General features: G+C 54.8%; 7 protein-coding genes across 7 annotated transcripts; 4 read left to right on the forward strand and 3 right to left on the reverse strand.

Moving 5' to 3' along the window:
• The first annotated feature begins 269 nt into the window (after positions 1–269).
• Positions 270–2127, forward strand: BDW47DRAFT_109565 (acyl-CoA desaturase). Its single transcript, XM_024813493.1, has 2 exons — positions 270–838; positions 906–2127. Exons 1-2 carry the CDS (start codon positions 580–582, stop codon positions 1976–1978), a joined length of 1332 nt encoding a protein of 443 aa, XP_024669840.1. The 5' UTR covers positions 270–579; the 3' UTR covers positions 1979–2127.
• A 111-nt stretch (positions 2128–2238) lies between these two features.
• BDW47DRAFT_109566 (cytochrome P450) lies at positions 2239–4508 on the forward strand. The gene has a single exon (XM_024813494.1). The coding sequence runs from the start codon at positions 2555–2557 to the stop codon at positions 4313–4315; it is 1761 nt and encodes a 586-aa protein (XP_024669841.1). The 5' UTR covers positions 2239–2554; the 3' UTR covers positions 4316–4508.
• A 520-nt stretch (positions 4509–5028) lies between these two features.
• On the forward strand, positions 5029–5627 carry BDW47DRAFT_109568 (uncharacterized protein). Its single transcript, XM_024813495.1, has one exon. It carries the CDS (start codon positions 5054–5056, stop codon positions 5390–5392), a length of 339 nt encoding a protein of 112 aa, XP_024669842.1. The 5' UTR covers positions 5029–5053; the 3' UTR covers positions 5393–5627.
• Positions 5628–6388: 761 nt separating this feature from the next.
• BDW47DRAFT_133219 (Zn(II)2Cys6 transcription factor domain-containing protein) lies at positions 6389–8456 on the reverse strand (the record flags this gene model as incomplete). Its single annotated transcript, XM_024817785.1, has 1 exon — positions 6389–8456. Exon 1 carries the CDS (start codon positions 8024–8026, stop codon positions 6389–6391), a length of 1638 nt encoding a protein of 545 aa, XP_024669843.1. The 5' UTR covers positions 8027–8456.
• Positions 8457–9135: 679 nt separating this feature from the next.
• Positions 9136–10529, reverse strand: BDW47DRAFT_57950 (NAD(P)-binding protein). Its single transcript, XM_024819359.1, has 3 exons — positions 9757–10529; positions 9639–9688; positions 9136–9578 (listed from the first exon to the last, which is right to left on the reverse strand). The coding sequence occupies exons 1-3, from the start codon at positions 10435–10437 to the stop codon at positions 9329–9331; spliced, it is 981 nt and encodes a 326-aa protein (XP_024669844.1). The 5' UTR covers positions 10438–10529; the 3' UTR covers positions 9136–9328.
• Positions 10530–10896: 367 nt separating this feature from the next.
• On the forward strand, positions 10897–12903 carry BDW47DRAFT_133221 (flavin-containing monooxygenase; the record flags this gene model as incomplete). Its single annotated transcript, XM_024817786.1, has 1 exon — positions 10897–12903. One exon carries the CDS (start codon positions 10897–10899, stop codon positions 12901–12903), a length of 2007 nt encoding a protein of 668 aa, XP_024669845.1.
• A 403-nt stretch (positions 12904–13306) lies between these two features.
• Positions 13307–14473, reverse strand: BDW47DRAFT_133222 (zinc-binding alcohol dehydrogenase family protein; the record flags this gene model as incomplete). Its single annotated transcript, XM_024817787.1, has 2 exons — positions 13307–13850; positions 13914–14473. 2 exons carry the CDS (start codon positions 14471–14473, stop codon positions 13307–13309), a joined length of 1104 nt encoding a protein of 367 aa, XP_024669846.1.
• Positions 14474–14625: the final 152 nt, after the last annotated feature.

Below are 14625 nucleotides of genomic sequence, written 5' to 3' on the forward strand. Positions count from 1 at the left end.
ATGGATCTAAATATACATTTGTGTTATACGGAATACAGCAAGCTCAGATCCTACGGGAGCTCTCGTTGGTGCCAAGGTCTATACTGTAGAGACAACAGGGCTAGGTACGGAGCACATGGGGACAGGGTAATTATATTGGCAAATTCCCAAGATTAAAGATCACTTGGATTTTCACTTCTTGTAACCGACACATGTGTTAAGCTAGGTCTTGACATCATACTGTAATTAATTCAATATTCCGATGCAACGTCAGCACGAACGTGATGTGTGGCTGTTGGGAATATGCCCGTCCAATCGGCTGACTATTGATATCCATGCAGGGGGACATTCCCAACAAAACAGGTCAACAATGCCAGACTCAACCAAATATGCACCTCGCAATTGCGGGTTTTTTTCTTTTTGATCATGATATTTCCATGTGCTCAAGCAATTCTCTCCTCCTCAGGCCATGTTCGATGTCAACGTTGGCAGAGAGAAGAATCGATATAATCATCCTACCTTGACCACATCTACGTCCAAACCCTCAACAAAGAACATCTCTTAGACACACACACACACATACATACACACACACACAACATGGCGTCCACGCATCCTGAGTCTGGGACACGCAGCAGACGAAGATCCAAGTCGTTTTCCAACACGAAACCGCCGCACATCACAGAGACGCCCTTAAAATGGACGAACTGGTACCAGTTTGTCGACTGGCTGAGCGTCTTCTTCATACTCATTGTCCCGCTTATGGGCTTCGTCGCGGCTTCTTTTCACCCTCTGCAACGTGCCACCGCCATCTTCGCCATTGTGTACTACTTTAATACTGGGTTGGGCATTACAGCGGGTGGGTCCACCCCGATCTCGATGATCGACGATCGGCGAGAGGAAGGCTGACTCTAAATACACTACAGGATACCATCGTCTCTGGGCCCATTGTTCCTACCGAGCGTCGACCCCCCTCAGGATCTATTTGGCAGCGGTCGGCGTCGGGGCCGTCCAAGGCTCCATCCGATGGTGGTCCAGGGGCCATCGCGCCCACCACCGTTACACCGATACCGAAAAGGACCCCTATTCCGTGCGCAAAGGCTTCTGGTATTCCCATCTCGGCTGGATGGTGATGAAGCAGAACCCCAAGAAAATCGGCCGGGCCGATATCACCGACCTCAACGAGGACCCGATCGTCATCTTCCAGCATCGACACTACATCAAGGCGGTCCTGTTCATGGGTCTCGTCTTTCCGACGCTGGTGTGCGGGATCGGTTGGGGTGATTGGATGGGCGGCTTCATCTACGCGGGCATCGTCCGAGCCACTTTCGTGCAGCAGGCGACCTTCTGCGTGAACTCCCTGGCGCACTGGCTGGGCGATCAGCCCTTCGACGATCGGAATTCGCCACGCGACCATGTCATCACCGCCCTGGTGACACTCGGCGAGGGCTACCACAATTTCCACCACGAGTTCCCGTCCGACTACCGCAACGCGATCGAGTGGTGGCAGTACGATCCGACCAAGTGGGCGATCTGGACGTGGAAGAAGCTAGGGCTGGCCTCCGAGCTGAAGGAGTTCCGACAGAATGAAATCGAAAAGGGCAGACTGCAGCAGGAGCAGAAAAAGCTTGATGTCCAGCGCTCCAAGCTGGACTGGGGCACGCCGCTGTCCCAGTTGCCCGTGATAACGTGGGATGACTTCAAAATCCAGTCGGCCACGGGCGACGGGAGAGCCCTGGTGGCCATCGCTGGGGTGGTATACGACGTGGCCTCCTTTATCAACGAGCATCCGGGGGGCAAGGCGTTCATCTCCTCGGCGATCGGCAAGGACGCGACCGCCACCTTCAACGGCGGGGTCTACCAGCATTCCAACGCCGCTCATAATTTGCTCTCTACCATGCGCGTGGGCGTCCTCTACGGGGGGGGGGAGGTCGAGGTCTGGAAACGCGCCTACTCAGAGCAGCAGAGCCGCTTCATTGCGCAGGATGATAAGAGTTAATGTATTATACGAATCAGCGAGGCAATCAATACTTCTTCTTTACGGAAAGGCACCCCACGGTTTAGATGAAAGCGTAGGAGTGAAGCCGTGATCAAATAGATCTATATATGCATAATTCAGCCTAATTTGTTAGTAGCTATAGATAAAAACTCAATGCCATATACGTTTCAAACACTATACGACTCTACATAACTGAAAAGTCTCACTGGCCCTAGATTCAAAATATTGTGGAATACCTGATCGGCAGCGTCTACACATCTGTCGACAAATTGGGCGAGACCTCATGGACTCGGAGCCTCGGAGTGTCGGAGGGTTTGTGTCTAAACTCCCGAAGATAACTCTCCGCACCTGCGGTGCTATACCTGCAGTAGCATGGCATGTTGATGCGAGCTTCTTGTCTCCTACGGTCATTCCTTGTGGAGACTGAGAATACTGCCATCTCTTAACAAAGCCGCAGCTTCACATCCACGACCAGATGCAGGCGCTGTGTACGTGAGTACAGATTATACATTTCCACACACAAACACACATCGATAGGGGAGGAGAGAAGAAAAAAAGAAATCCAACACCGCCAGAATGTCTACAGCCACGGCTACGGCCATCGTCCTCCTTCTGTTAGCTTTACTCTACCTGGGCTATTGGACAGCCTTACCGAGTCCGCTTCCCGACATCCCATACAATGCGGCCTCCAGCCACAGACTCTTGGGAGATATCCCAGACATGATGAAAGAGGTCACCAAGACGGGCGATATCGTGTCTTGGCTGCGCGACCAGAACCTCAAGTCGAAGTCGGTCATCAGCCAGATCTTCATCCGGCCGATGGGCAAACCCATCCTACTAGTCAGCGACTACGAGGAAGCCCGAGACGTGATGGTCAACCGCATCAAGGACTTTGACCGCACCAGCCTAACGGCAGAGACATTCGGCGGGCTGCTCAACCGGCAGCAGTTCACGCTCAAGACCGGCCCAGAGTGGAAATTCCACCGCCGCCTCGTCCAGGACACCATGACGCCAGCCTTCCTCAGCAAAGTGGCCGCCCCCAGCATCTACGCCAGCAGCCGACGCTTCGTGGAGCTCTGGAGCGTCAAGGAGAGGCTGGCGGCCGGCCGGCCATTCTCTGCCACCGAGGATATCTTCTACTCGGCCTTAGACGCCGTCCTAGCCTTTTCCTTCGGGCCCACATTCCCGCAAAACGCCACGGACCCGCAGACAAACCGGCTCAAGGACCTGCTGGCGAGCGAACTCCGTTCGGATGAAGACGCGGCAGACGCAGACGAGGCGGTGCACTTCCCGCACGCGAAAATCGACGAGGCTATCGAGTCGATGCTCGAGCTAGGCGACGCCATGGAGCAGGTCAAGAGCGCACCGTCGCCGCGCATGAAGTGGTGGTACGTCAAGGCGACGCCGACATTCAAGCGCTGGGCCCGCATCAAGGACGCCTGTATCCGGCGGGAGATTGAAAAGGCCGTCGAGGCACGCGGGCAGCACCAGCGGTCCAGCGAGGGTCTCGCGTGGGAGCGATCCGCGGTTGACCGCATCGTGGACAAGGAGGAAAGCCAGGCGCGGAGGGAAGGGCGGAAGCCCGATTTCTTCTCGGCGGCGGTCATGGAGGAGGTGTTTGGGTTTATCGTCGCGGGTCATGACACTATGAGCACGACGCTGTGCTGGGGCGTCAAGCTGCTGGCTGATCACGCCGACTCCCAGTCGCAACTGCGGCGGGATCTCTTCGCGGCGTTTGGTTCGGCGGTGGCGGAGAAGCGCGCCCCGACGGTCGAGGAGATCATGCAGACGTCGGTGCCGCTGCTGGACGCCACTATGGAAGAGATCCTCCGCTGCGGCGGGACCGTGCCGATTGGGGACCGCGAGGCGATCAGAGACACGACGCTGCTGGGCCACCGGATCCCCAAAGGCACGCTCGTCTTCTTCCTGCACAACAGCCACAGTATGCTCCTGCCGGCGCTGGACGTAGACGACAGCCGCCGGAGCCCGCGCTCGCTGGAGGCAAAGGAACGCGGGCAGACACGGTGCTGGGGGGACGAGGATATCGCGCAGTTCAGGCCGGGGCGCTGGCTGGTGCCAAAAGGCCAGGACGATAGCGACGACACCAGTTTGGTGTTTGACGCCAATGCCGGGCCCAACATCCCGTTCGGTCTGGGAGTTAGGGCATGCTTCGGACGGAGGCTTGCGTACGTCGAGTTTCGAATCATGTTGATCATGATGATCTGGCATTTTGAGTTTCTCAAGTGTCCCGAAGCAATGTCTGGCTACGCAGGGTGCCTTGCAGTGGTGAACAAGCCGCGGCAGTGTTTCGTGCGTCTTCGTAAGGTTGATATATAGTGGGTGAGGGCGAGCACTGCGAGGTGGTGGGAACGCCGGGCCGCTCATAGATTGCGAGTGACACTACATAGTATACATAATGCTGCATATCAAGACCTTACCACTCGCCAAATGGTGTTTTTGGTCAAACGGTCAAGATAAGACATGCTAACACATAATACCGGCGTGTCCTCTCAGATCAATAGAGAGAGGTACAGTATCTACACTCCTCTCAAGATCGATCTACATCACCCGTTCAACTCAAAGAAAAACACACCAAAGGCTACTTTCCCACGAGTCAGGGCCCCGCGGTTGCTCGGTTGAATGAACTAAAACTAAAGCGTCGAGGGTTTCCGCTGGAGCTTCCGGCAATAATGCCCGACGTAGAGGGGTAAGATTTCTTCACGCTAGGTAGATCTAGTGGAAATGAGAAAGTTTAATAAACACGATTTCCTACGACCAGATAAAAAACGATTAGGCCCTCAAATGCACGTCTAGGTGCCCCCACACTAGCCTCCAATGACAATTAAGAGAGGGCAAAGTAGGCAGGCTGCCTGGGGAGGATGGTGAGACTGTAAGCAATTGCCCTAACGCGTTGCTCTCACTATCGGTGATTCCGGAGGCGTACACCCTGCATGAAGAAAATCTACTTTCCTAAAGTACATAAGCGTGACTTGCTTATAATACTACATCGCTTGTGGGAAGTTGAGGTGGAGGGGGAGTAGACTTTCACCACTCAGCTGCCTGGCTGTCATCACGATGGGGAAATCACGACTGGGATTCGCGGAGTTTCTCCTTCAGTACTCCGTACATGCGCATTATATAATAGATATTACATGCAGTTATGTACTATTGCATCGAAGTAGCCAGGGTACCTGCTTTGAACAATTGGGATCGGACCCATTGGCGGCGTGGTTTGCCATGGATCTTGTCAGCAAGAGGGCGCCTGCGAGTGAGACAGATCTAGGGTTCAGCGAAAAAGTCAAATTGAACAATGGCAAGTGGGGATATAGGAAAATGGTCAGCTTAACGGAATACAGAGTTTCTGGAATGACCGGGGGACATGGTTATAGACGGCCTAAGGCTAGCCATGCATGATACACCCCCCTATTCATGAAAACCGCGTCATAATTGATTTCTGTTGACTTTTTTCTTGTTGACATATGACCTCTAGGGAGAATCCCTTGCTTGGATGTGGCGGGGTCAAAATCTGAGAACGTGGACATATCATTGGCGTTACACTTTTGTTCGTATGGCGTTGATTTCGGCGTTGAGGTATATAGGATAGATAGGATGCGGGCTTTTAAGGGCACAGATTTCCTAGCATAGCAACTGTGAAAGCGTTTGCTGAAAGAATACGAATACTACTATCATGCCTACTCCTATCACTACTACCGTCAAAGCTACTCGTCAGGAACGAGACCATTCCGGGGCTTCGTCATGACCGCCACGCCAAAACGTTGGCCAACTTTTGGTATAGGGCCTAACCTGATTGATATCCCAACAGTTTGTTCCTTGTCGGGCGAAACTCCCAACGCCTGTTCATAAACATCGATTCCCACCAATGGACGTGATATGGTGCCATACAAAGCTCCCTTTGGCTTGGTATTATTCATAGCAGGAGCGACAACCCAGTAGTTAGGCAAGCTGCAATCCCTGTTCTGTTACTCGATTAGTACATGCATATCTTAGCCGTAAGCACGAACCACCCGATGTTGAAGAACAGAGAAGGATGATTTAGATTAATCATTTAAATTAATCATTTAGATTAATCAAGATAATCACATCAAGATATATCACGTAATCCGACGCGGTTGTTGACATACTCTGTTTCGTAGGATTCTAGTGCGCGAGCTAGCACGATGTACATACATCAGGAAGTACCGAACATATGGGTTGGAGTTGGATTACCATAACGCTTTATAACGGTTTCATCCAAGCTTGCGGATCCTACCTTGTCGCCGGGGGATGGTCATGCTATTGTAGTTCGCGGCTATAGACTCGTATGCAGTGATCCCGGACCGTGTTCTATCTACTAGATGTATTGATGTATATTTTAACGTGGATCTTGGTAAATACAATGCGATGGCCTACTTAAGCGAGCCGCCTGCCTCGCTGGCGCCGCACCGCCGTTTTAATGCAGTCCAAGGTTTTTTTAAGCGATCGCAACGTGTCGAGCGCCTGCCGCATCACAGCCTTGGCCAGGACGGACGCGTCGCCGCCACACATGTCCTTGGACGGCATATCCTGGCGCCCCACGATACAATATTCCGCGGGGAGACCAATGACCTTCTCCAGGGTATGTAGCTGATGCTCGACAACACGGATTGTGATCAGTATGTCCTGGCTGCGCGGCCGGGCGACCCCCGAAGCCGACGCAGACGAGCTGGCCTCCGTGCCACCCATTCCAGACGCGCGTTGCGAAAGATTCGGTGGCGTCGGTAGCATCGCGGTTTTCCCCGTGGGCTCGCAGGGGCCTAGGGTCGCATTTGCTAAACTGTCCAAGAATTGGACAGTCGGAGACAAGATGATGTCGAATAGCTCCCCTAGCTGCAGGTAGGTCGACAGGGTGATCAAGGTGACCTGCGATGAGGAGTTGGCTGCGGATGCCGGAGCAGGCGAGGAGCGACTGGACATGGGACGAGAGGTAATGTCTTCTGCCGAGCCAGAAGAGTGGTCGTCGCCCACAAAACTGGCCCAGTCCACCGGCGACGGCGCCATCATCTGTAGCACCAGGGTGAATCTCATCGTGGCGACCACTGCCTTCCCCAGAAGCCTGATCCGCAGTGACGAGGCGTCAGAGGTGTCGTCGCCAAGCTCGGTGTCGAGAAATTCCAGGTTGGGCGTGATGCCTTGAAACGTGCAGGCCCCGACGGGCTGAGAGGAGAGGTCGCATGCTTGGGCCCTTAGCTCGGCTAGCTGGTGTGAGATTCTCCCGAGCGCATTCATCAGGGGCGGCGTCCAGTCGCTGTTGGGCCGCCCGGCCGTTGACCTCGTGTCGTTGCTGTGTCTGTGGTTGCTATTCGTCATGGCGATGTCTGGCGATGTGGCATCGCTGCCGGGCGGCTCCCTGCATAAGCTCGGCACCATGTCAGGAGGTCCGAGGTCATAATTGCAGAACTCATCCAGAGCCGGGATGCTTCGTCGGAGAGAGATGTCACTGTTGTCGGTGTAAACCCTGTCCGGGGAATCGCGACCGGCGGCCCACCACGGGGGCGAGTCGACGACATGTAGCGAATCCCCAGAGCCCGTCACCGGGAAGCCGCTTCCCAGGCCACTGGGATATGTCAGACCCGCGGTCGGTTCTGGGAGATCATAGGGCCCGTGGATACCGTCCAGCTCCATGGCCAGCATGCCATTGAACGGAGATGGACCCAGGTCAGTGGGAACGTAGGGCGCGTCGATCGATTTATCCGGGCCGCGATTGGGTGGTATTCCAGCAGCATCAGAAACGACCATAGTCTTGGGCACCCCGACCGCCCTTTTCCGTTTGTATTGCGTGTGATGATTAGCGCGACACATGTCGACGTGCGACTCGCTGTGATTTGACGGTCTACCCAGCGGTCGACCGCTGCTCGTGACGCAGCGAGCATCCACACGCAGGCAGCGGTCGCAGGGTGCATCTTCACAGTTCCGCGGGCACCGGAGCTTCAGGTCCCTACAGCGGTCGCACGCGTATCTTTTGGCATTGTTGGTCATGACAACAGTGTCGGTGGCATGTGGAGGGGCCATTATCGTATACAAGAACGGGGCCAGATTCGATCCGCTATTGAATCCCCTTATGTTCGTGCCTTCTTAGGGCTAACGGCGTCGGGCCCCCCATCCCCCCATATATCTTTGAATGCTACATCAGCCGCCGCCAAGGAAGAAAGAGGCTCGTCAATCGTGGATCAGGCGTGCAGTCTTCTGGACGCTCCGATTTTCGTGGAATCCAGACTGCCGAAACGAACCAAGGGCGGCTACTGAATACACCCCGGACGTCTGCAAGTCAGACTGCAGAAACGCAAGGAGGTTCACTGCCCCGATTGCAATACCTCGCCCAGCACAACCCTACCACGTTTAATCATCCACTTTCCAATTTGGGCGTTAATCAAATAAGATGGCGGGGCCATTGCACCCACCCACCACTAAACAAAAAGGGTGAAACCCCGCGCTATGCGATGTGATGGATAGTATAATAGGTGCATGTACCTACAGTACGGCGTAGCTCGGTCTGACATGCCCCCAGTTAGCACCGTTGCGTGCTGGGGTTTATTCGAATTATAGGGTCGCAGTGGGGATGCCGTCAGGTTTTAGTGTCTGGGTATCAGAAATCCCTTATACCGTTTTTCGTCACCGGGACACTGAAACCCAGTCGACATCGAGTGAATATGGGAAAAGTAAGCAGCTGAATATTGCTATTACCCCCACACCAAGGCTTGGTGGTTATTTCCGGCTGTATAGGAACCCGGCCCGACGCGCCTCTAGGAGCAGCCGGATTAAGATGTGCTTTTTTCACTTTTTTTGGGTTTGAAGAATCAGATACGCGGCACACCAACCATCGCACATTCCGTTGGATATTATCCTGACTTTACAACTATTTCCCTCAACTTCCCAAGACCTAGCCAAGAGATGAGGCTTATGTAGCATTGAAGATCTTCGGAAGGCAAATAGGGACGAGAGGCCCCTGGGGATACCAACAGCCGCCCGCGAGTCTACAATATCGATACTACACCTCTACGCTTGTAGCATAGGCTTCTAAATATCCTTGAAGAGCGCCAACGGTATGGATGATAGCTAACCAAGCAGCAGTGAAAAATTATGGTTCTGTTCAACAATCAATACCTGCCAACGGCCATTATGCCAAGCATGCACCAAGACGTCTCTATAGATATGTTGAAGAAGTTACTTTGAATCACAGCTGATAAGACAGCTCCTCAATTGAGTGATTATCCAGAGATTAGATAGTATTCTATCCAACCGCCGCTGTATGCTGACACGCAGCCTTGACCAAGGTCTCGCAGCGTTGGTGACCACTAGATCAAAAATACCGGTCTAGCCGACATAGACCAGCGTCTTCAGCATTTCAATAAACTTTTGTTCTTCCTCCATGAAGTGGTTGCCTTCCAGGGGAGGGTCTGGGTAGAGTGCCTCGAGGGGAGTCTCACGCACACGCACAGTGACGCGCTCTGCGGCCGATTCTTCCGGGGCAGCCACAACCTCGACAATATTCCCATCGCCGAACTGTGGCTCGGTCATGACTTTGAATGTTTGCTCGGCGGCTTGTTCGGCGGTAAGGCCGATGCTGCAGCGGGTATAGTATTAGTTTGGAACGTTTGTGAAACGACCAGGGAGTCAAACGCACTCTGTAGGCAGAAGCTGGCCCTTGCAGTGATCAGCATCGAAGATTGGCGTCTATATAAGATGTACCCGTCAGCACTACAATAAAAAGATACATAAAGGGGCCAAACTCGGAAACTCGCCTTGACCGGTCCCGGGCAAACAGCAGCGTTGCGGATGCCAAACATCCTCCGCAGCGGGGCCAGACACTTGACCATGCTGTTCATGGCCGCCTTGCTACTGAAGTACAGGGGGGACTGCATCAGATGGACATATCCGCAGACGCTCGACAGCCAGATCAAGTTCCCGTCAAAGTTCATCTCCTCGTCGGGGTGGTAGAACCAGTAGTTGAGGGCAATCTGCGCCAGCCGAATGGGCCCCATGACGTTGGTGGCATAGGTCTGGTACACGCCCGGGGAGCAGTCCACCTTGTCTTTCGCGGCAGGAGACACACCCGGGGGGTGCCAGAACGTGCTGGAGGGCGGCTCGTAGATGGCGGCGCCGTTGACCACGATGTTGACGGTGCCATATGTCTCGAGCGTCTTGTCGAACAGCGCCTGAAGCTGCGCCCAGTCTGATACGTCGGTCTTCTGGAATATGGCTGCCTCCCTTCCATTGACTCCAGATACGGTGGCGGCCTCTTTTAGTGTCTGCTCTGCCTCCGGTCGCAGAGTGAGGTCGGCCATGACGACCGAGCAACCCTGCTGCAGTAGGATTTTGGTCAAGGCATGGCTGATGCCGGATCCAGCGCCCGTCACAATGGCGACCTTTCCCTGGACACTGTACGCCGCGGGTGGGTGGTCTTGCGTTGGTACCTTTGTCATCTTGAGTGAGCTATCAATGGGTGTCGCTAGGGAGATAAACGTGAATCAAACCGAGTAGGCGTACTGTGCAGTTTATTTCGCCTTGTAACTTGCAAAAGCAAACGGGCTAGCTCGACTAGATAGCGACATTCTGCTCTCCTTCCTTGTCTTTGAGATCTAGCCTCCTACCGCCGTCAAAAACCCTCCGACGAAATCCTCCGATAGCCGACGGTCATCGGCATGCCGAGCCCGTAAGCCCTAGCCGATTTCCGATCGACAGAGCGATGCAGTGAATGGCAATCTCTCCGATGCAGAGCAGTAAGCGTCCGAATAAGCTGCGAAGGGTCTGGATGCCCCCAGTACACTGAAAAGAAAAAAAAAATAAACCACTCGTGATTGTCGCTCCCCGTCTCCATCACCGCACAAGTAGCCAGCCATTGAGCGCTACTACCCAAAACTGTCACAGCTGAATCCGCAATCATGGCTCCATCTCTCGAGAGTCTCCCGAGTGCCGACCGTCCCATCTACGATGAAGCTGAACGAGTCCGTCAAAAGTACGCCGAGGAGAGGTCGAAACGTCTACGGTCCGAGGGGGTTGACCAATATGTCAGCCTCAACGCCACCGATGACCTCCGTTTGAAAGGGTTTTTGGATGATCCGTGGGATGAGCACGTTGAATCGCCGATCCGCCTTCAATCCGGCAATCGATATCGGGTAGCCATCATGGGCGCTGGATATGGAGGGCTATTGTATGCTGCGCGACTGCTTGACTCGGACGCGGGCTTGACCCCCGAAGATCTAGTGATCATTGACACTGCGGCCGGATTTGGAGGAACTTGGTACTGGAATCGCTACCCCGGCATCATGTGCGACACTGAGAGTTACGTCTACATGCCGCTCCTGGAAGAGACCGGTTACATGCCAAAGCACAAGTACGCATACGGAGAGGAGCTGCGAGAACATGCAGACCGAATCGCCAAGCAGTGGAAGGTCGACGAACGGGCGATGTTCAGGGCGGAGCTGCACCGATGCACCTGGAATGACGACAGTTCCGAATGGAGCCTAGACCTGACACAGCGGTTGCCGTGCGCACACGGTGCATCTACGAGCGGTACCATCGTCGCTGATTTTGTCATATTATCCCCGGGGCTCCTCAACAGACCAAAGCTGCCTCTACTACCTGGGCTGGGGGACTTCAAAGGATCGAACTTCCTCGCAGCCAGGTGGGACTACGCGGCGACGGGAGGCAGCCCATCGTGTCAGCACCTCGACCGCCTACGGGGCAAGAGAGTTGGCATTGTAGGGACCGGAGCCACTGCCGTGCAGCTAGTGCCGGTGCTGGCAAAATGGTGCGACCAGCTATACGTGTTCCAAAGAACGCCGGCGTCGGTTGACGTGCGCGGTCAGCGACAGACGGACAAGGCCGAGTGGACGACCAGCATACAAACAGGTCCGGGCTGGCAAGAAACACGTTGTCGCAACTTTCTGTCGTTCGGGGCTAACGCCCAGCCAAGCGAGCCGGTCGACATGGTATCGGATGCGTGGACCAGCTTTCCATCCTACAGCGTCCTCACTGGAAGTCCCGCAACAACGAAAGTGACCATGGACACGGCGGCCGAGCACGTCTCCGAGATGCACAAGCTTGATCTGGCTCGGTCTAACAAGGTCCGCGAGCGCGTCGACAACATCGTCAAGGACAAAAGCACTGCTTCAAAGCTCAAGGCCTGGTACCCGGGGTGGTGCAAACGCCCCACGTTTCACGACGAGTATCTGGAGGCGTTCAACAGAGCCAACGTGTATCTGATCGATACGGATGGTCGAGGTGTCGACCGGATTGCTGAAACAGGAGTCGTGGCGAATGGAACGACTCACCAGCTAGACGTCATTGTCTTCTCTACAGGCTTCGAGGCTGGCACGTTCGGCAGCCCGGCGCGTCGCTGCGGAGCGCAGGTCTTTGGCCGCGGTGGCAAATCCATGGATGAGAAATGGAAAGACCCAAGGACTAAGGACGGGCAGATATCCCTGACGCTCCATGGGATGTGCAGCAGGGATTTTCCCAACATGTTTTTCACCAGTAGCGACCAGGCGGGGATCGCTTCCATCTTCACACCCACCTTAGACGCCTTGTCTAAGCACGTGGCCTTTATAGTATCCCAGAGCCTGAAGAGGCTCGAGAAGATAAACCGCGGACTATCAGCGACTGAGCACGTCGTCGTTGTAGAGCCTACCTCTGAGGCCGAGGCGTCGTGGGCCCACCGCGTCCTCTCGGGCGCCGCCTCTCTCGCGCCCATGGCAGGTTGCACGCCTTCTTACTTCAACGCCGAGGCAAAGATGGACAGCATGCCGATGGACGAGCAGATCAAAGCGGCGGCGACAACGCGATGGCCGAGAGGACTCAATGACTTCATGGACGTGTTGGACAGTCTGTCGAGCGCCAATGACGACACCGACTTTGACATTCAGATTGTCCCGAAGTCCCTAAATTAAGTAGTAGCTCGGTGAATCTGGAGACTATAGCAAGGAAAATGTCTAGATGACAATCGATCCGGGTTTTTCGTGGCCTGCGATGCAATTATCCATAAGGGAATGAGTTCTGTTCATCCAAGCCCCAGTAGGCATGTCCTTGAGTCGAATTAGCAATCTGATAGTCCGTCAAGGAAGCAAAATCCTGAAGATTTTGAATTCAGCTGGGACAATCCCAGGATACTAGCAAGCTGAATAAAGACATCCTTCAAGTGCGGGCCCACAAGCGAACAAATCCGTTACAACATGACCTCTTGAACAGTCTGTTATCAGACTACAATCAATAACGCGGCTTCTATGACTGTTTCGTTTCCACTTTATATTCAGATATCCTCCAGGATACATAGAAATTGTATGGTTTCAAATCTCAAGAAGAAGCTCCCCCCTCCAGCGCTACTACGAGCTTCTGGCCTCTGACTTCTCCCGCCTTCATCATCTCCAGACCGTCAACAATCCCCTTCCACTTCCCCTTAACCTCCCGAGCGGGGTGCGGCCGAAGGCGTCCCGCATCTACCAGACCCTGCACCTCGTCCCGCCACCGACCTCCCAGCTCCAACATGGCTGGATCCGCATCCCGATGGTACGCACCCTTAAATTTGATCTCGTGGCCGTGGAGGGCATACGTCAGAGGCATGTGGACCTTGATAGCCTTGCGCGTTCTCCAATCGTCGGGAACGAAATCGAGGCCAGCATAGCGCGCGCCAATACGGCCCAGGGCCGTGAAGCAGCATTTCACAGACTCGGGCGAGCTGATGCAGTCCAGCGCATGTCGCAAGGCCCCACCAGTGTGGTCGTCCCGGATAGTTTCACCACAGGTGGGCGACGAGTACGGTACCACTGCGACAGCGCCATAGTCCCGGACCAGAGTCGAGCTGCTGCTGGACGCTGTGGCAACGGGCTGGTAGCCGGACCTGGGAGTAAAATTAGCAAGAATCACTGTCTTCCGACGGGTAAAATGAAAATGCCATCCGTACATTGATAGAATCTGGCAAGCCATCGTGCCAGTGGCCGTAGCCCCGCCGTAAACCAATACGGGCGTCCTGGAGCCGTCATCTCGTGGAGCCGCCGGCTTAGACGGCCTCCCAGGGAGCTGCAGCGAGATCTCCATCGCAAGAGCAACGGTGCCCCAACCAACGCCTCCGAGGGCGGCTCCATCCACATTGGTCCAGCTATCGGGGACTCGGATCAACAGGCGAGAATCCGTCACCAGGTACTCGGCAAAAGATCCCGTCTCTGGGTTGCCGGGGTTGGAGCCGTGGACGAATCCGCAAACACGCGTGGCAGGGGGGAATTCGTTATCTGCCGCCGTGCCCGCGGATACAACAGACCCCATAAAGTCGCAACCCATGATGGCCCCCGGGGTGGGGTTGGACGCCGGGGACTTGAAGTCCGTCGGGTTCAGGGCCACGGCGGAGACATGGACTATGACGTCGTGGGGCGCCTTCACTTCGGGCCGCGAACGAACTGCCGTCTGTGCTTGTCCGGAATCGGACTGGACGAGGCAGTCCATGGTCTCTTGGAGAAAAGGGCTCATTGTGATGAAGGTGAGATTTGCTTGCTACCCCGTGGACTGCGTCGCGTCTAAGTTTTATGGAGCGGCATCACCACTCCCGACGATCAAACCCATCTCCGTCCACTTTGTGCTTACTCGGGCAACCTGTGGATGGTAGTATCATAATTCCCTAT

The sequence above is a fragment of the Aspergillus candidus genome, assembly GCF_002847045.1.
Source record: "Aspergillus candidus strain CBS 102.13 unplaced genomic scaffold BDW47scaffold_41, whole genome shotgun sequence".
Classification (NCBI taxonomy): domain Eukaryota; kingdom Fungi; phylum Ascomycota; class Eurotiomycetes; order Eurotiales; family Aspergillaceae; genus Aspergillus; species Aspergillus candidus.

Excerpts from the sequence above, each read along its gene's own strand:
- BDW47DRAFT_109565 (XM_024813493.1), top strand. The coding sequence starts at position 580 with ATGGCGTCCACGCATCCTGAGTCTGGGACACGCAGCAGACGAAGATCC. Across the intron at positions 839-905 it reads TGGGTTGGGCATTACAGCGG|GATACCATCGTCTCTGGGCC; the intron begins GTGGGTCCACCC and ends AATACACTACAG.
- BDW47DRAFT_109566 (XM_024813494.1), top strand. The coding sequence starts at position 2,555 with ATGTCTACAGCCACGGCTACGGCCATCGTCCTCCTTCTGTTAGCTTTA.
- BDW47DRAFT_109568 (XM_024813495.1), top strand. The coding sequence starts at position 5,054 with ATGGGGAAATCACGACTGGGATTCGCGGAGTTTCTCCTTCAGTACTCC.
- BDW47DRAFT_57950 (XM_024819359.1), bottom strand. The coding sequence starts at position 10,437 with ATGACAAAGGTACCAACGCAAGACCACCCACCCGCGGCGTACAGTGTC. Across the intron at positions 9,689-9,756 it reads TTTGCCCGGGACCGGTCAAG|ACGCCAATCTTCGATGCTGA; the intron begins GCGAGTTTCCGA and ends CATCTTATATAG. Across the intron at positions 9,579-9,638 it reads GGCCAGCTTCTGCCTACAGA|CATCGGCCTTACCGCCGAAC; the intron begins GTGCGTTTGACT and ends TACCCGCTGCAG.